This window comes from Cynocephalus volans, chromosome 2, assembly GCF_027409185.1.
Source record: "Cynocephalus volans isolate mCynVol1 chromosome 2, mCynVol1.pri, whole genome shotgun sequence".
Lineage (NCBI taxonomy): Eukaryota > Metazoa > Chordata > Mammalia > Dermoptera > Cynocephalidae > Cynocephalus > Cynocephalus volans.
The window spans coordinates 131990609-132010852 of NC_084461.1; the positions used below are offsets into that span (position 1 = coordinate 131990609).

The 20244-nt window shown below is 46.1% G+C and overlaps 1 protein-coding gene across 1 annotated transcript in view; it reads left to right on the forward strand.

The window, feature by feature from the left end:
- ABLIM3 (actin binding LIM protein family member 3) overlaps positions 1 to 20244 on the forward strand; it is a 122364-nt gene that overhangs the window by 64910 nt on the left and 37210 nt on the right. The window contains exons 5-7 of the mRNA XM_063082889.1: positions 961 to 1087; positions 4978 to 5071; positions 18291 to 18378. Coding sequence (XP_062938959.1) covers positions 961 to 1087; positions 4978 to 5071; positions 18291 to 18378 — 309 coding nt within the window. The remainder of the gene's footprint in view (positions 1 to 960; positions 1088 to 4977; positions 5072 to 18290; positions 18379 to 20244) is intronic.

Below are 20244 nucleotides of genomic sequence, written 5' to 3' on the forward strand. Positions count from 1 at the left end.
CCAAGTGTGCATTTGTCTACTGCCACAAACAGGGAGATTTGTCCTCTGATAAACTTTGCCCCATGACTTTCCTCCCCCAAAGTGGGCCATCTGGTCAGCTAGTCCTGAATTCCCAGCATCTCCGAAGTAGCTTGGAGGCTGGCTCCATTTCCTGCCCTCCCCAGACTTTCATTGAGCAACAGGCAGAACGCTGGGCCCACCCGCATTCTGTTGGCCCCAATGCACATTCCAGGGTGACAGTGACGGGGAGTGAGAGCACCTTTCTTGTTTGGGACAGTCTCATCAGGCTCCTTCATCCTTAATATCTGGGAAGGCTAATGTGTGGTATATAAGCACATTGGGGAAGGGGTGGCTGAGGCACATCCTGTCCTCTGCCTGGGTACTTATTCATACTCAGCAAGCGTGCTCTGAAGTCCTCCTATGTGCCGAGCACTGTGCTAGGCAGGGGAACAGGCATGGCCCTTGCCATTGAGCATACAGCCTAAGGATGAGAAAAAATGTAGCCTGTCCCCAGGAGCGGTGCTTCCCAAACTTCACTGTGTACAGAGACCTTGTTAAAATTCAGTAGGTCTGGGTGGGACTGCGAGGCTGCACCAAGTAACGCTGATGCTGCAGGTGCCGAGACCATGGAGAATGAGTAGCATGAGCTTAGTTAGCAACTTGAGGAGGGTCCAGAGCAGTGAAGGTCCCCTTAGGATGAGCAGTGGTCAGGATGACAAGCAGGGAGGTCTTTCTTTCTCCCCTACATCAAGACCCCTTGTTGAGAAGCCAAGGTTTCTGTGCCCTTTTCTCTCACCTGGTAGAGTCTCTGGGCAGCTGCCAGTGTCAGGGTGGGAGCAGCTGGGAGAAAATTGGTGTTGTGAGAGGAGTTTCCTTGACTTGGTCCTGAGATGGCAGAGGGTAGGGAGGTGTCAACAGGGCCCAGAATGTTTTGCTAGCAGTGTCCTCTTGTCTTTGCAGACTGTGCTGGGTGCAAGGAGGAGATCAAGCACGGCCAGTCACTCCTGGCACTGGACAAGCAGTGGCATGTCAGCTGCTTCAAATGTCAAACCTGCAGCATCATCCTCACCGGGGAGTACATCAGCAAGTGGGTTCCTCCCCTCCCCACCCTGCTTCCTGGGCCTCTGCATTCTGCAAGGCCAGCCCCCTCTGGCCCTGGCCTGCATATCCAGCATCACCGCCCTTCATTTCCATCGGCTGCCACACTTTGGCCACAACAGCCTCTTTCCCAGCCTCTTTCCACCCAGCCCTCCCTCCGTGGTGTTTCCTCAGCCTGGTCTCGGTCTCCACGTGCTCTGCTCACATGCAGCTCACACCATTGCTCACCACCTGCAGTCCCCCACTGCCAGCCCTCACAGTGCCCCCCTGTTTGTTTCCTTCATGCAGCCTACCACATTTATAAATATACATTTATCCGTGTTAACTTTGCAGTCTTAACATATTACCATTTAGTGAGTTTTTATTATATACCAGGAACTTATTAACTGCTTTGTAGGATTATCACATTAAACCCCATAACCACCCCCACGAGGTATTATCTCCATGGGAAACTGAAGCTTGGGAAGTGAGTACTTTGCTCCAGTGATGGTGTTTAATGTCTGTCCCTGCCAGGACAGGGGCTTTGTTTTGGTCACTGCTGTATCCCCTGACCTTAGCACAGTGCCTGACCCAGAGTCCATAATAAGGTTGTTGAATGAATTTAACTAAGATGAGAGGACGTGAGGACACACCGAGTTATCAGGAGAGAGGGGTCAGTCCCCATGACCTACACACCACAGCATTAGACAATTCCTCTTGTTGCCAGGCCCTGAGGCCACATTTATAAACTCAAGTACCTAAAAGCAGCTATGAGCACAGACCCTCACAGGCTTGATGCTTATGACCCCAGACACATCCTTGTTACCATTCACTGGCCCAAAGCCAGGAGGTGGTAAGCATGTAAAGCTGGGTCATGAGTGGTTCTGCTGTCAAGACACCTGCTGTCCAAGGAAGATGACTGGGTACATGAAGAATTGTGACACCGGGGGCTATGCGATAGAGAGCTCAGAAGAAGTTTTATTCTTTACCACCTTCTCAATCATAAGTGACAGAAAACCCAACTCCAACTCACCTAAAAGCAAGAATGAGAGTTTATTGACTCGTGGAAATAGGAAGCCCAGAAGCACACTGACTTCAGGTATGGCTGAATCCAGAGGCCTAAAGATTCATCAGTACTTTGGGAGTCTTTGTCTCTCTGTCTCTCTGTGTCTCTCTTTCTGTCTCTCTATCTCTCTATCTGTCTCTTTCTCTGTCTCTGTCTCTTAGCTCTACTTTCTTCTTTGTTGGATTCATTCTCCAGCAGGCCCTTCCCAGTGATAGCAAAGAAGATGACCAGCAACTCTAGGCTTTCATTTCAGCAGCTTAGCAAGCCTAGCAGAGAAGAGGACTCTTTCCCAACAACTCCAGCGAAAGTCTCATGCCTGCCTTTGATTGGGCCACCTTGGGTCACACTCCCATTTCTGACCAATCACAGGTCAGGAGGATCTGAATCCTAGAGCCAGAGAGCAGCCCTTGTGACCCACAGTAACCTCAAATGCAGAGGGTGGCTTCCAAAGGAAAATCCAGGCAAGGTTCTGCTACCAGCAGCAAAGGGGGAATAGATGATGGCCAAACAGCACTTGCCTATGCTGGTGGTACAGGTGAAAGGCTATGAATATTCAGAGAAAGGAGTGATCGCTTCTAGCTAGCAAGAAGCAGAACCTGGAATCTGTTAAGAGCTTCATGGAGGGTCAGGGTGGTATTTGAGCTGGACTGTAGAAAAAAGAGGCAAGATTTGAAAATGCAAAGAGAGCTTCTACGCAGAATGCCTAGCATGGGCAAGGGCAGTGAGGCAGGTGAGTCCTGAACCCCTCCATTCTGTCTGGGAGCTCAAGTGTGTGCACAGGTGATGCAGGATCCCAGGCTGCAGAGGTGCACTGAGGTCTGGTCACCGAGAGCTCTGAATGCCATGTTACTAGGAGTTTGGCATTCCCCTCTATGCCTGCCAAGCAAGGAGTGCCCTTAGTAAGTTGCCAGCCAGCAGTCCTTGAGTCTGGGGACCTAAGTCAGAATTCTCTGAAGAGTAAGGGCTTGCTCAGAGCTCCTCTTGAAGAGGCCGAGCCCACATTGTCCACCACCCCTGGCGCCTCCCCAATCTGGCTCTGGGCTCCTCACATGGCTGCTGGCAGAGCGGCAGGGGCTCGGGGGCATGGGCTCCTGCATCAGATGCCTGGGGCAGAAGCCCAGCCATGTGACCTTGTCAAGGGACTCACTGCTCCGAACCTGAGTTTCCTCATTCATAAAAATGGGGATAAGGAGATGACTTATCTGGTAGGGTTGTGTAAAGTCTGAGGGATCTGTGCTTCACACCTGATAGGTGCCCAGCGATTATTCAGTTTACCTTCTTCCTCTTTTTAGAATCATGGGTATTTCAAATTTCCCATGGCTTCACCAACCCATTGGATCCGAATTGAGGTTGTGTTGGCATTTATACTCAAATTTTCCTGGCTCATTGTACGTACCTCCTGACAAATGACTTTCTCCACCTGCAAAGTTATCCTCCCACACCCACCGAGTAAGAACCTGGTTTGGGGTCAGGAAGGGGAAAGGGTTGGGGAAGCTTGTTTCATGGGCTCTGAGCAAGCCCTTGCCTGTGGGCACACTCTCACCTCCAGGCCTTTGCCATCCCAGCCCTTGCAGATGCTTCTCCTTCAGGAAAATGCAGCTGCCCTGCCGCCCACTGGGGACTGCCAGCAATCCCAATGTGGCAACAGCTTTGAGATGGAAACATGGCATGCCTGTCCTTTAGGCCTCTCCATGTCTAAGCCAAGTTCTCTTACACCTAGAAGTGGGGAAATGTCCCTCTCTCCTCAGAGTTCAGACCTAGCCCTCAGAGTTAGGCAGTCCCCAGAAACTGGGCTGAGCTCGCCAGTGCACCCAACTGTCTCTACATCTGCCCTAGAGAGCTGAGCCCCAAAGTCCTCCTTGAAGACCCCTCTCAGCAAATCATGGCAATTCCCCAGCTGCCATTTGCTGAGGACTCTCTCTGGGCTGGGCACTGTCCTGCGCCATGGGATACACTAGACCAATTGCCTGGATTTGAATCCCAGCTCTGGGTAACCTGGGGCAAGTTACTCAACCACTTTATGCTTGGGTTTTCTCATCCACACCATGTGGATACTAACAGTTCTGACCTCATGGGACTGCCATAAGGACTAAATGAAATAATCTATGTAAAACACCACCAGAGGGCCTGGCATACATCAAGCAAGAAATGTTAATGGCCATTAGTAGTAAGGGGTGGTATGAGAATAATGAACAACAATCTTATCACTCATTGTCCACTAAGTTAGAAGCATTGGGTAAAAATGGAGCATGCAGGAGGTGGTCAGGGGAGGCTTCCTATTAGCTACTGATCCAGGAGCACAATCTGATGGTTCTTTCACTACAGGTGAAATTTTTGATTAAAGGAGGAGCCCTTAAGGATACATAAAAAATTGATCACATTGATTGCTTCCTGGAAGGGAAACTGGGAGGGGATGAAAGGAGGGAGGAGGCTTTTCCCTTTATGCGTTTGGGATATTGTATATGCAAATATTACCTATTCTAAATAAAGTAAAACTTGAATAAATGTTTAAGTAATTTGCAAAAAGAGCCGTTTGGGGTAAAAGGAAGAAAATGGATCCAGAGAACTTGTGGGGAGAGAGAAGATGAGTGGAAAGAGGACACCCCAAGCCAGCAGTCCAGAGCAGTGTTCACAATGCAAAGTCCTGGCCCTATCCTAGGGATTCTCCTATTCCGTATATCTGAGGGTGTCTGGGGAGTTTGCATTCTAAATGAGCTCCCTAAGTGGTTCTAACTTGGCCCCATCATCTAGGCTGCAGGTCCTGGAACTGCCACGTGACACTCCCAGCTGATCCCCCTGCAACTTCCTCATCCTGTGTGAATTTCCTCTTGCAGGGATGGCGTTCCATACTGCGAGTCCGACTACCACTCCCAGTTCGGCATTAAATGTGAGACTTGTGACCGATACATCAGCGGCAGGGTCTTGGAGGTGAGTGAGTACAAGTAACTGTGAAGATTTTGAGCAGGATGCCCTATGACTCCAAAAAATGATCACCAAGGAAGGAGAAAGTCACCCCACACTTCTTCTTGCATAGCCTCAGCCTCTCAGCTTTGCTTGCTATGTGACCTTGAGCCAATAACCTTGCTGAGATTTCTGGCCAACCCCAAAATGAGAAAGTGGACAATATTATTCCCAGTTCAAAAAATGCTGTGCTGGGTAAATCAGTTGTTTCTTTGGATTTGGACCCAGATAGATTTCTGGACAGTGACAATTATGATTTTCTTCCCAGCCATGCCTGAGGATAAGAGCCTTTTTTTATTTTTTAAGTATTTGGTAATGTGCTGATTTAAGAACCAGCTTGTCTAGCAGCTTGCTCCCTAAGCCCTTCTTTGGCTGGTTCATCACCATAGCAACAGCTCTCCCCAGCCCCCGATGCACAGCTCACTCTGCTGTTGACAGACACCCTGCAGTACCCTTGCTAAGCCCCTGCCTGAGCCCTCATCCACTGGCCTTCCTGGCCCTCTTCCCATATCCTGTGGGCCTGAAAGCTGTCTTCCCATACTTTGGGACCACCCACCTTGAGGAATTAGAAACAGGAAAGAATTTTGTGCAAAGGAAAAATAATAGCCTAACAGTAGGTATAATTGGGTTCTAATATTGGCTCTACTGCTAACTCATGCTCAGATTTGGGGTGAAAATCTTTACCTATCTAGGCTTCAGTTTTTCCATCTGACAATGACTGGGGGATGGCAGACTGGGTCAGCTATTGTGAGCAGAATCATTAATTCTGCCAAATCTGGCCAGCTGGTTACGGTTACCATGGTTGGGAAGGATTCTGCAGCCACATCTGGGCTCAGCAGGAGAGAGAGTAGCTGGAAAGGACTCTCTGAGGAGAGGCATCGAAGAAGAGCCCTGGGGCTGGGAAGGCCATCACAGGAGGAGCTAAAGGAAGAATGGGATTGACCATACAGGGAACAGAGAAAAGGGCCAATGTGGCTGAATTCTATAGATTGAGGGTGAGGAAGGATGGAGTATATCATTAAGGACATATCATGTAGGACTTTTTAGACCCGGATTGGGAGTTTGGGTTTTATGCTAAGTGCAATGGAAAGCCATTGGGGAGTTTTAAACCAAGGGGCAACATGATAAGATTATGTTGTAAAAAGATTTCTCTAGTTGCCATGGGGAGAATTCACTGTAGGGAGTCAGAGAGAATAAGATAAACAAGTGCACAGTGTTGGTAAACTGTTAAGCATCTCCAGGGAGCAGTCAGGAGGAGTGCAATGCAGAGGGTAAGACATGGACACAGAAAGGGTTGTTGGGTGCCAGTTACTGAGGGCCTGGGATACCAGAGTAAAACATTTATGTAATTCACTGGGCAATGGGGAGTTGTAGAAAGACTGGGAGAAGTGACCTGATTAGAGCTGTCCTCAGGGAGGATAACGTGATGGTCTATACAAGCTAACCTAGAAGGAAGGTATATTTGTCCATTTCTGTTGCTTATAATTAAATACCTGGGACTGGGTAATTTATAAAGGAAATGAAATTTATTGCTTACAGTTTTGGAGGCTGGGAAGTCCAAAGTCCAGGGAAAACATCTGGTAAAGTCCTTGTTGGTGGTGACAGTGACACAAGGGTCTTACATGGCAGAATGGCAGAGCAGGGAGAGAGACTCTCATGTGTTCTCCTTTTCAAGCCCTCAGAACCACACCCATGACCACCGTTACTAACCCATTCAGTAGGGCATGGTCCTACAATCCAATCACCTCTTCAAGGCCCTGCCTTTCAATTACCGTAACAGGACTTCCCACTCTCAACAGTTACAGTGGGGATTAAGCTTTAGTGACTTTGGGGGGCCATTCAATCCACTGCAGAAGGAAACTGGGAGGGGAGGCCAGTGAGGAGGCTACTGCTTGGCCCAGGCAGGAAGGATTCAAGAGCTACAGTAGCAATGGAAAGGGCAACCACCCTAGGCTCCAGCATTTTGAAAGAAGAATTCTAATAGCTCTGCAGCCATGGGGCAATTTGTAGATGTGGGGATTGAAGGAGAAGAAGCTAAAAGTTGGGCCAAAGTATCAAACCTGGGTGATGGGAAGTCTGGTGTTGCCATCTGTGGAACTGGGAATGGCAAGGAAGAAAGTTGATCTGGCAGAAATGTGGCAAGTTCCATTCAAACAGGTTGGGATTGAAAATCCCAAGAAGGTTTCAAAGAGGCAGTTAGACATATGGACCAGAGTTAAGGAGCAAAGCTCAGGCCTGGAAGGACCAATCTCAAAAACACTAGGATTTGGATAATAGTATCAGGATTTACAAGACAGAGGAGAGAGAGAAAGAGGAAGGGGGCCAAAGCCAACCTTAGAGAGCGGCTGCTTACAGGTGGCAGAAAGAGACTGAGGCATTAGCAGGGGAAGAGGGACCATCAGGGGAAGAAGAGGGGACTGTCAGGGATGTGGGAGGAGAATTGGGAGGGTGCAGTGAAAGGACAGAGCTTCAGAAAATATGACAGGGTCAGGGCTGGCCCATGGCTCACTTGGGAGAGTGTGGTGCTGGTAACACCAAGGCCACGGGTTCAGATCCCTATATAGGGTTGGCCAGTTAGCTCACTTGGGAGAGTGTGGTGCTGACAATACCAAGTCAAGGGTTAAGATCCCCTTACAAGTCATCTTTTAAAAAAAGAAAATATGTCAAGGTCAATCAGAATATTAGCCAATTTCTATAGAGCAGTTACGAACTCTGCAGTCTGAGAAAAAGCTGTTGGATGTGGGGAAAGGTCACCCTCAGAAGAATCATTTGTTGAGTCTGCAGGACCATGGAGAAGAGTCATCCAGCTTGTAGTGGGGTGAAGGACCAGTGGGATGGGAGATCACAAATATAGACTTTTCTTTGAAGAAGCAAAGAACTTCCATTACACACAGGGCCACAGGTGGGAATTTGTTCTAGCATTTCCAAGTTGCTTTGAAATTCGGTTGGTGGTGGCTGCCTTTTCCCTGAGTGTTATTGTTGTTTAGCATTGTGGTAGTCTCTTCCCCAGCACCTATTGTGACTGGGATTCAATTGATTCTATTTGTAGGAAGCTCCATCAGCATCTTGGACTTGTTGATTTTTTTTTTTTTTTCTTAGATCTGGAAGAGGCTTTTAGCAATCTCCTCATTTTACAGATGAGAAAAGTGAGACCCAAGACATGGGAGGCTTTTCCAAGGTCTCAGGCAGTATTTCTGGTAGAGACAGAGCTAAGATCTAGAACTCCAGGCTGCTACACTAATGCCTGCAGTTCTCAGCCACTCAGAGATGTTTGAGGCAGCATGATGTCAGGAAAAAATGTGGTTTCAGTGAAACAGACTTGGGTTCAAATTTTATCACTTCCAGCCATGAAGCCTTAAGCAAATTACTTTCTCTGCATCTTAGTCTTTATTAATAGAGAATACTCCTGTCATTTAGTTCCTAATGAATATATAGTCAGGACTTTTTTGGTTGCAAGTGCAGAAACTATACTCAAATGGCTCACGCTGAAAAGGAAATTTATCAGCTCCTATTACAAAAAGCCCAGGAGCAGATCTAGCTTCAGGCACAGCTGAATCTTGTACTTAAACAAAATCATTTTTTTAAATCATTCTGTGGCCGTCTTGGCTGCACTTTCTTCTGTGTTGGCTTCACTCTCAGGAAGGCTCTTCATGATGGGAAGTTAGACACTGGCTGCTGCAGGTTTACATCCTATCAGCCGGCATCCCCAGTGGAAAGAGCCTCTCTTTTCTAATAGCTCAGCAAACATCCCAGGACTGACTCTCTTGAACAATCTCAGGCCTGTTCCTGAACCAGTAGCTGTGCCCATAGAGCTGGAATATGCTTGCTGGGGGGTCAGCACTACTTAACCACATGGACGGGCATGGGGATAGGTAGTCAGTCCCACCACGGGAAGGCTTGGTGCTGTTTCTGGAAGAAGGTAGAAAGAATGTTGGTCAGGCAACAACAGTCAATTACTTACTGAGGGGCCCAGCACATTGCCTGGTACACAGCAGGCACTTAATTAAATTATTTCCCCTTCTCTTCTCACCTTACCGCTTCCCGTTCCCTCCCCAGGCCATCCCATGATGCCTTCCTCAGTGACAGAGCTCAGCAAACTGAGTGTCAGCCACACTCCTTCCTTCCTTGTCTGTTCACACCAAAGAGAGCCACACACCTGGTTTCCCTGTTGCTGCATTTCCTACCCTCATTTGCCATTCTCAGTCTTCTCCAATGGGGACCTGTTTTTTCGGGTACCAGCTCTGCCATTTTTCTTCACTATTTTCTTGACTTCAGTTTGTTCACAGACAAAATGTTCATCTTATCTCAGTGACTTGGCTTTTTCTTATGCTGGGTGCAGGCTGCCCTAACAGCCTCCCTTCCCTCAAGTAATTTTCAACCCCATCCATGGCCAGAATTGCTGAGATAGCCAAGAAGCCTCTTTCAGCTGGGGTGGGGTGGGGGATGTGACATTTAGGAAGATGGTAAGCTTCACTGTTGCCAAAATGCTGTTGCCACCCTAGGAAACAGGTCTATAATTGAAATGATAAAGAGACGCAGAGTAGGAAAAGGCTACTAATTAAACTGATTATCCTTGTCACGGTACAAGAGAATCAGCCCCATGACATCCCAGCTTGGGAAAATAGCAGGCTCCTTCCAAAGTTTGAATATAGTTTGCTTTGATGATGACAAGGAAATTTTTCTCATCAGTGGGCGCCACATAAACCAAGAATTTAAAAAAGGGATATTGGAGACTTTTTTTCTTTTGCAAAAATCTGCCCTTTCAACATTCTTACTACGTTTTTAAAATATATTGAGTATCTCTAGAATAGGCAAACTCATCCCAACACCCTCCTAAAAAAAATAAAATAAAATGGGGTTTGGAAATAGGCCTTCTTATTATGCAATTATAATTTGTGAATTGGAAGGAATCCATTTGCATCAGACCACATGATGGCTTGGAGAGGGAGCCTTTAACAACCCCCCCCCCAATATCCATCAACATCCTCCAGTCATTACCCCTACCCCTCCCAAAGAAAAAACCCTGATATGCAGAACATTTCTTCAAAATAAGCCCCACCTTCCAACCCATTTGCTGCACCAAGCTTCTCCTATATAGAAATCCTACTGCTGCCACTGAAAGGTCCTCACACGCCAAGTCCTCTTGGCTGGGATTTTAGTTCAGAATTGTCCATGAGTAAGCAAGTGCTAGACTTGTAACCATCCCTTACAGGTCCAGCCCCAGCACTGCTACTGGCTTTCAGTGAGACATTGAGACACAACCTTCTCTGAGGCTCTCTTGCTCCCATAGAAATGTTTGCAGCTGCGAATCATCTCCATTTTTAATTTAAATAACAGTGGAGGAAAAAAGTGGGAATAGGGGTGGGAACTTACCAAAACCACATGGAGTGAGCTGAGGGTAGGAGCAGAGGTACCAGATGCAACAGTCATGGACTGGCCTGGGGTCAGGGGCTCCCCAATGGGTCCTGGGTTTGCAGGTCCTTTTATCTGTCCACTGATCCCTAAAAGTCTGTGCTTTGTATGCTAATCTCATATTTTTTGCCACATCTATGAATGTTGTGTGTTCATTCTTACCTAATACTTTAGTTTCTCTGTAAGTTGGCTCACCTACATACTAGACAACTTATACAACATAACAGTTCCCCTTGCCATATTGCAGGTAACTCCAAAAGAAATATAGTTCAAGCTAGATTCTATTACTTGTGGAGGCTCCAAGCCTTATACTTATTTGCATTCTTTTTTTTTTTAATTTTATTTTGTCGATATACATTGTGGTTGATTATTGTTGCCCCTTACCAAAACCTCCCTCCCTCCTCCCTCTCCACCCTCCGCCCCAACAATGTCCTTTCTGTTTGCTTGTTGTATCAACTTCAAGTAATTGTGGTTGTTATATCTTCTTCCCCGCCCCCCCCCCGTTTTTTTTTGTGTGTATGTGTGTGTGTGAATTTATATATTAATTTTTAGCTCCCACCAATAAGTGAGAACATGTGGTATTTCTCTTTCTGTGCCTGACTTGTTTCACTTAATATAATTCTCTCGAGGTCCATCCATGTTGTTGCAAATGGCAGTATTTCATTCGTTTTTATAGCTGAGTAGTATTCCATTGTGTAGATGTACCACATTTTCCGTATCCACTCATCCGATGATGGGCATTTGGGCTGGTTCCAACTCTTGGCTATTGTAAAGAGTGCTGCAATGAACATTGGGGAACAGGTATACCTTCGACTTGATGATTTCCATTCCTCTGGGTATATTCCCAGCAGTGGGATAGCTGGGTCATATGGTAGATCTATCTGCAATTGTTTGAGGAACCTCCATACCATTTTCCATAGAGGCTGCACCATTTTGCAGTCCCACCAACAATGTATGAGAGTTCCTTTTTCTCCGCAACCTCGCCAGCATTTATGGTTCAGAGTCTTTTGGATTTTAGCCATCCTAACTGGGGTTAGATGGTATCTCAGTGTGGTTTTGATTTGCATTTCCCAGATGCTGAATGATGTTGAGCATTTTCTCATATGTCTGTTGGCCATTTGGATATCTTCCTTAGAGAAATGCCTACTTAGCTCTTTTGCCCATTTTTTAATTGGGTTGCTTGTTTTCTTCTTGTAAAGTTGTTTGAGTTCCTTATATATTCTGGATATTATTCCTTTGTCAGATGTATATTTTGCAAATATTTTCTCCCACTCTGTTGGTTGTCTTTTAACTCTGTTAATTGTTTCTTTTGCTGTGCAGAAGCTTTTTAGTTTGATAAAATCCCATTTGTTTATTTTTCCTTTGGTTGCCCGTGCTTTTGGGGTCATATTCATGATGTCTGTGTCCAGTCCTATTTCCTGAAGTGTTTCTCCTATGTTTTCTTTAAGAAGTTTTATTGTTTCAGGGTGTATATTTAAATCCTTAATCCATTTTGAGTTGATTTTAGTATATGGTGAGAGGTGCATGTCTAGTTTCATTCTCCTGCATATGGATATCTAGTTATCCCAGCACCATTTGCTGAAGAGGCAGTCCCTTCCCCAGTGAGTAGGCTTGGTGCCTTTGTCAAAGATCAGATGGCAGTAAGTGTGTGGGTTGATTTCTGGATTCTCTATTCTATTCCATTGATCAGTGTGTCTGTTTTTATGCCAGTACCGTACTGTTCGGGTTATTATAGCTTTGTAGTATAGCTTAAAGTCCAGTAGTGTTATGCCTCCAGCTTTATTTTCTTTGCTCAGCATTGCTTTGGCTACGTGTGGTCTTTTATTATTCCATATAAATGTCTGGATAGTTCTTTCCATTTCTGAGAAAAATGTCTTTGGAATTTTGATGGGGATTGCATTGAATTTGTATATCACTTTGGGTAGTAGGGACATTTTCACTATGTTGATTCTTCCAATCCAAAAGCATGGGATATCTTTCCATCTTCTTGTATCCTCTCTAATTTCTCTCAGCAGTGGTTGTAGTTCTCATTATAGAGATTTTTCACCTCCTTGGTTAACTCAATTCCTAAGTATTTTATTTTTTTGGTGGCTATTGTAAATGGGCAGGCTTTCTTGATTTCTCATTCTGCATGTTCACTATTGGAGAAAAGAAATGCTACTGATTTTTGTGTGTTGATTTTGTATCCTGATACTGTGCGGAAATCATTTATCAATTCCAACAGTTTTTTTGTAGAGGTTTTAGGCTGTTCGATATATAGGATCATGTCATCTGCAAACAGGGACAGTTTGACTTCATCTTTTCCAATCTGGATGCCCTTTATTTCCTTCTCTTCTCTGATTGCTCTGGCTAGTACTTCCAACACTATGTTGAATAGGAGTGGTGAGAGTGGGCATCCTTGTCTAGTTCCTGTTCTTAAAGGAAGAGCTTTCAGCTTTTCCCCATTCAGGATGATATTGGCAGTGGGTTTGGCATATATGGCTTTAATTATGTTGAGATACTTTCCCTCTATACCTAACTTATAGAGGGTCTTTGTCATGAATGAGTGCTGAACTTTATCAAATGCTTTTTCAGCATCTATAGAGATGATCATATGGTCCTTGTGTTTGAGTTTATTAATATGGTGTATCACATTTATTGATTTGCGTATGTTGAACCAACCTTGCATCCCTGGGATGAATCCCACTTGATCGTGGTGAATAATTTTACGTATGTGTTGCTGTATTCTGTTTGCTAGTATTTTAGTGAGGATTTTTGCATCTATATTCATCAAGGATATCGGCCTATAGTTTTCTCTTTTGGTTATATCTTCACCTGGTTTTGGTATCAGGATGATGTTTGCTTCATAGAATGAGTTTGGGAGATTTGTGTCTGTTTCAATCTTTTGGAATAGTTTGTAAAGAATCGGTGTCAATTCCTCTTTGAATGTTTGGAAAATTCTGCTGTGAATCCATCTGGTCCTGGGTTTTTCTTTGTTGGGAGCCTTCTTATAACAGCTTCAATCTCCTTTATTGTTATTGGTCTGTTCAAATTTTCTGTGTCTTCATGGTTCAGTTTTGGGAGCTTGTGTGTGTCCAGAAATGTATCCATTTCCTCCAGATTTTCAAATTTGTTCGTGTGTAGTTGTTTATAGTAGTCTTGAATGATTCCTTGTATTTCAGATGAATCAGCTGTAATATCGCCTTTTTCATTTCTCATTTTTGTTATTTGAATCTTCTCTCTTCTTTTTTTTGTTAGCCATGCTAATGGTTTGTCAATTTTATTTATCTTTTCAAAAAACCAACTTTTTGATTCATTGATCTTTTGTATTGTTATTTGGGTTTCAATTTCATTCAGTTCTGCTCTGATCTTAATGATTTCTTTCCATCTGCTAACTTTAGGTTTGGATTGTTCTTGTTTTTCTAGTTCTTTAAGGTGAAGTGTTAGGTTGTTCACTTGCCATCTTTCCATTCTTCTGAAGTGAGCATTTAATGCAATAAATTTCCCCCTTAATACTGCTTTTGCAGTATCCCACAGGTTTTGGTATGATGTATGATTATTTTCATTAGTTTCAATAAATTTTTTGATTTCCTGCTTGATTATTTCTTGGACCCATGTGTCATTAAGTAGAATGCTGTTTAATTTCCATGTGTTTGTATAGTTTCCAGAGTTTCGTTTGTTATTAATTTCTAGTTTTAATCCATTGTGGTCTGAGAAAATACATGGGATAATTCCAATTTTTTTGAATTTATTGAGACTTGATTTGTGACCTAATATGTGATCTATCCTGGAGAATGATCCATGTACTGATGAGAAGAATGAATATTCTGAGGTTGTTGGATGGAATGTTCTGTAGATATCTGCCAATTGCAATTGGTCTAGAGTCTTGTTTAGATCTTGTGTTTCTCTACTGATTCTTTACCTAGATGATCTGTCTAACATTGACAGTGGGGTGTTCATGTCTCCTGCTATTATGGTATTAGTGTCTATTTCCTTCTTTAGGTCTAATAGAGTTTGTTTTATAAATCTGGCTGCTCCAACATTGGGTGCGTGCATATTTATGATTGTTATGTCTTCTTGATGGATCAGTCCTTTTATCATGAAGTAGTGTCCCTCATTGTCTCTTTTTATGGTTTTTAGTTTAAAGTCTATTTTGTCAGATATAAGAATAGCTACTCCAGCTTGTTTTTCTTTTCTGTTTGCATGGTAAATCTTTTTCCATCCTTTCACTCTTAGTCTGTGTGAATCTTTATGGGTGAGGTGGGTCTCTTGTAGGCAGCATATAGTTGGGTCCTCCTTTTTGATCCAGTCAGCCAGTCTGTGTCTTTTGATTGGGGAATTTAAGCCTTTTACATTAAGCATTGTTATTGAAAGGTGTTGATTTATTGCTAGCATTTTATTGGTTGTTGGTTGTCTTAGGTGTCTTTTGTTCCTTGCTTTCTGATTTACTGTTTGGTTTCTGTGTTTGTTGATTCCTTAGGTTGTAGATAGCATTTTTGTTTGTTTGTTTTCTCTTCATGAATGCCATTTTTATTATACTAGTGAGTTTTGATTTTTCTTGGGTTTTTATGGCAGTGGTAGTTATTTTTCAGGAACCAAACCCAGTACTCCCTTGAGGATTTCTTGTAAGGGTGGTCGTGTGGTAGTGAACTCCCGCAGTTTTTGTTTGTCTGAGAAATATACTATTTGCCCTTCATTTCGGAAGGATAGCCTTGCAGGGTAAAGTATTCTTGGCTGGCAATCTTTGAGTTTTAGTATTTTGAATATATCATCCCATTCCTTTCTATGTTTTAGGGTTTGTGATGAAAAGTCTGATGTTAACCTGATTGGGGCTCCCTTATAGGTGATTTGACGCTTCTCTCTTGCAGCTTTTAAGATTCTCTCTTTGTCTCTGAGTTTTGTCAATTTGACTATGACATGTCTTGGAGAAGGCCTTTTTGGGTTGAATATGTTTGGAGATTGTTGAGCTTCCTGGATCTGAAGATCTGTGACTTTTCCTATACCTGGGAAATTTTCTGCCACTATTTTGTTGAATATGTTTTCAATGCAATCTCCGTTTTCCTCCCCTTCTGGAATACCCATGACTTGGATATTTGAGCGCTTAAGGTTGTCTGTTATCTCTCTCAGATTTTCTTCAATGTCTTTGATTCTTTTTTCTTTTTTTTTTTTTTTTTGTCTGCTTGTGTTATTTCAAACAGCCCATCTTCAAGTTCAGAGGTTCTCTCTTCAACTTCGACAAGCCTGCTGGTTAAACTCTCTGTTGTGTTTTTTATTTCGCTGAATAACTTCTTCAGTTCAGCAAGTTCTGCTACATTTTTTTTCAGGACATTGATTTCCTTGCACATTTCCTCTTTCAGGTCCTGTATACTTTTCCTCATTTCATCATGATGTCTATCTGAGTTTTCTTGTATCTCATTCAGTTTCCTTAGAATTATCACTCGAAATTCCTTGTCAGTCATTTCAAGGGCTTCTTGTTCTATAGGATCTAGAGTTTGAGATTTATTAACTTTTGGTGGTGTACTTTCTTGACTTTTTGTATTTCTGGTATCTTTTTTTTGATGTTTATTCATTGTGGCAGGGGGTTTCACAGTCCACCGGTTTGAGACTATTGACTACCTAAGATGTTGCTATGGTTGCCAATTTGGTATGGCTACCTCTGTGACTGTTCAGTTGGCCTCTAGTGCCTTGTGTGTGTGGTTGCCTCAGGTCTTGGGCCTCTCTGGGGAGCCACCTCTCTGGTCAGCTTGGACTCTGCTGGGCTGCTGGATCACGAGGCGGTACTGCAGGGTGTGTGGTCTCTGCTGAGCTTCCACTTCCTGTGCAGGACTTCTCCCTGTTCCGTGCGCTCTGGCCCAGGCTGTTGGATCACACAGTGGTGACCCCACAGGGTGTGTGGATTCTGTCGAGTCTCCGCCTCCCTAGCTGGATGTCTCCCCGCTCTGTGCACACTGGGCTGGGCTGGGGCGTGTCTTCTGCAACCCTCGTCTATCAGCTGGGCCTTCAAGACCCTGCTCAGCACCACCTCGCCTAGGAAGTCTACCAGGTTTCTGCTAGGCGCAGACAACCGGTCGCTCTGGGTGCCTTTGTAGCACTGTGTAGATCTTTCTCGGGACTTATCACCTTCCTCCTGGTTTCGCGGTTATTTGTGTATTTGTCTTATCTCCCACACCAGAGCATGAGCTCCTCGGGGGAGGAGCCCGCAGCACATGGTTCACCTTTGAATCCCCCCAGCGCGGACCGAGTCCGGTGCCCGCCCGCAGTCAGCTTCCGGCAGGTTCAAGCGAACTTGGGAACTCTCCGACCACACTATTTCTAACCAGAAATCGGTTAGGCATTTTTCTGAACTGGTGGCCACAGAGATGGTATCTGCCTCCCAGTAACAGGAAGTTTACCGGGGGCCAGAGCCCAGGGTGCGGTGGAGTGACAGTCGACCCAGCCTGTACTTCCTTGCCCTCCCGACGCTGACCAGGGGCGCCCCACCCCACCAGCCCCGCCAGTGAACCGTGGAGGGAGTGGGAGAGGAGGCCGGCCCGCAGGCCTCAGAAAGCCCTGTGCCGGGGCAGGCAAGTGGGAAGGCTCAGTGAGGAGTCGAGCTGGGCGAGGAGGACAGGCTTGGCCGAGCCGGGCTGAAGCTGCCACCACCTGAGAAAATGGAGGCAGCCTCGGGGCTGGTGAGTGGCCCGGTGGGGCAGGCAGAAGCGGGGCGGGCATCCGCCCCCCGAACAGGGCTGGGCCGGGGGTCACTCATGGGGCTGTGCCAGGTCGACGGCTCCTTCTCTGTCTCTGCATCGTCGCCGTCCCCGTTCTCGGCCGCCGCTGCCTCGGGCTGCTCACTCGGTCCCGCGGCGCGGCTCGGGCGCTCCCAGGAATCTTCTTTTATGCCGGCCTGAAACCTCGAATCCTGAATAGGGCAGCTGGCCGCCTTCAGCGCGGCCCCGGCCTCCGGGATCCTGGCAGCATCAACAGCAGCCCTGGCGCCGTGTTCCCTGTTTAGAGACTCGCTTTTGCAGCTAAAAAACAGTTCTTTTCCTGCTCCATACTTCAAAGCTGTTGCCTGTAAATGAGGCAGCCTCTCCTGCCAAGGGCAAAGTGGCGGTCAGCCCCCACAACCAGCCACCAGCAGCAGTCGTCCCTTAAGAGACGGCAAGAGGAAGGTCCACAAGTTTCCCGGCTGCCTAAGGCCCAGTGGCCGCCTTTTCCACCTCAGCTGCTCCACGCCAACCACCACTGCCACCACCATCTTAGGATCGCCTCCTTATTTGCATTCTTAAAAAGGTGGATTAGATTAGTAAATTTTGGATAGATGTTAAAGACACACTGGCACCAAACTAGTACTTTCTCCTTGATAAAATCATAAGAATTAATAATGATTGAAAAGATCATTTTTTTCATTGATCCAATGTTATTAAATCCCAAGTTTATATACCACTTAAAATAATTTCATGTATCACCACACTTGGGGAAATGCTGGGATGTCCTAAAATCAATCCTGTTTCCTTATATGGAGATGAGGAGGTGGGACCAATGGCCTCTGAAGGGCTCTCCCCACTGCCAGAATAGAAGGGCAGGTGTCCAGGGAAGTCCCCTGAACTGCTATCAGGGACCCATGGTGGGAAATACCAAGCTTCCTGAGTGGACTTTTAGATGGTTCTGGACTCCCCTAAGTACCCTCCCAACAAACCTTAGGGTCATGAAGACACTAACACTAACGTACCCAGGAAATTTTCAACCCAACCTGCCTCCTTAGACAGCAGCCTTAGCTCCAGACTTCTGTTTTATCTCTTGATCTCAACAGGCAGGAGGGAAGCACTACCACCCAACCTGTGCCAGATGTGTACGCTGCCACCAGATGTTCACCGAAGGGGAGGAGATGTACCTCACAGGTAAGCAAATCGGACCCTCTGTACAGCATTGTGATCCACTCATAACTGGAAAGGAGATACAATCTCCTTCCATTTCAGTGTCATCTTTGTTTTTGGCTTGTCCTCAAAATTGCAATTAATTTGCCCCTTTCTGGGTGGATCGGAAAAGTTGTTGGTGTGACTAATATGAAGTGACATGTAATCTGCCTTCCATCCTGAGCACCTCCACCCGCTGCTCAGCTGGCCTGCTTCCCTGGCAGTGCTCTGAGCAGACTCCCCTGGCTCTGCATGAGGGTGGGAGGCTGAGCTGTCCGGGACCAAGGGGTCAGAGAACCTCAGAAGAATTCCAGGGTTGCAGAGTGTCTGTAGTACCACAGCCTCTAGCCTACCTCCTTCTCCCATCCCTTCTCCCCACATCTTAGAGCATCACACCAGCCTGCTGCTCAGGTCTTCCCAGGGACTCTCAGGATACACAAGAGGAATGGGGGGCACCAGTTGTGCCCAAAAAGCAAACCAGGGCTACTTTCTTTCTGCTGCTCCCCAGAACCCAGCCCTCTTGCCCCACGATTCTTCCAGCAGATTCTGCACAGTCCATCATCCTAGGGCATCACGGGGTTCTCAGCACTGCCCTGCTGAGGGGTCTTCCTACCCACCAGTTTAGTAACAAATACTTCAGCCTAGCATTTAACTCATTCTCACCGAGGTCCCAAACTTCCTTTCTAGCCTTGAACATACCACACTCAAGCTGCCAAAACTGACTATAAATCATTGATTCGTCCATTCCACAACTGTCTCTTGAGCCCCTACCATGTGCAGTCTCTGTGCTGGGGCCTATGGTGAGGCCCAACCACAGCCCTACAGTCCAGTGTGGGGGACAGCATTAGTCAATAGTCACACAAATAAGTGTCAGCCATGGTAAGTTTTATGAAGAGGTGGAGCATGGGGCTGTGAGAGCACACACAGGGTGGCAGGAGTACAGATCTGAAGGATAAGCAGGTGCCATAGCCAGGGTGGCTTATAAACAAAAAGAAACCTATCGCTAACAGTTCTGGAGGCTGGGAAGTCCAAGATCAAAGCTCCAGCAGATTCAGTGCTGGGGGGGCAGCCCACTCCTCATAGACAGTGACTTCTAGCAGTATCCTCACAAGGTAGATGGGGCAGGCAGCTCTCTGGGGCCTTTTTTCTAAGGGCACTAATCCCATTCATGAGGGCTCCATCCTCATGACCTAATCACCTCCCAAAATACCATAAGTCCCAATACCATCACCTTGGTTGGGGGTTAGGGTCTCAACATATGGATTTGGGGGGGACACAAACATTCAGACCATGGCAACTGGACAAAGAGAGGAGCAATGGGATGTACCAGCATGAGGGGACAGACTCTGCAAGACTCTGAGGGGGATGAAGAAATGGCCCGTGTTTGAGACTGAGAGGAGCTTGTTGCCAGGGTGCAGACAGAGGTGAGAAATGAGGCCAAGAGGCAGGCAGGGGCCCACTGGGCTGGGCCTTGTGACAAGATGGTGTTCAGTCCCCAAAATGAACTCATGGTCCTTCCCCTTGTCTTCGCCTGCCCTCCTTTGGTAATCCTACCATTCTAAGCTCAGTTCAGTCACTGCATACTTCATAAACACCCAGATTCTCTCAGCCACACGCACAACTTAACGTGCTCCCTGCTCCCTGAGTCCCACAGCCCTTTGCTTGTGCCTGGTCCCCTCCAACTTATACGAGCCCTTGGCCTTCTCCCTGAGACCCCTTGCTCCTGGCATTGGCCCCTTTGCCCTGACATCAGCTGAATTGCTACAATTATCGATCCCTAGATGTTTGAATAGCTGTGTTGGGGAGGAGTGAGGGCTCCTCCTCTGGGTTCCCCCAGAAGGTAGATCCAAG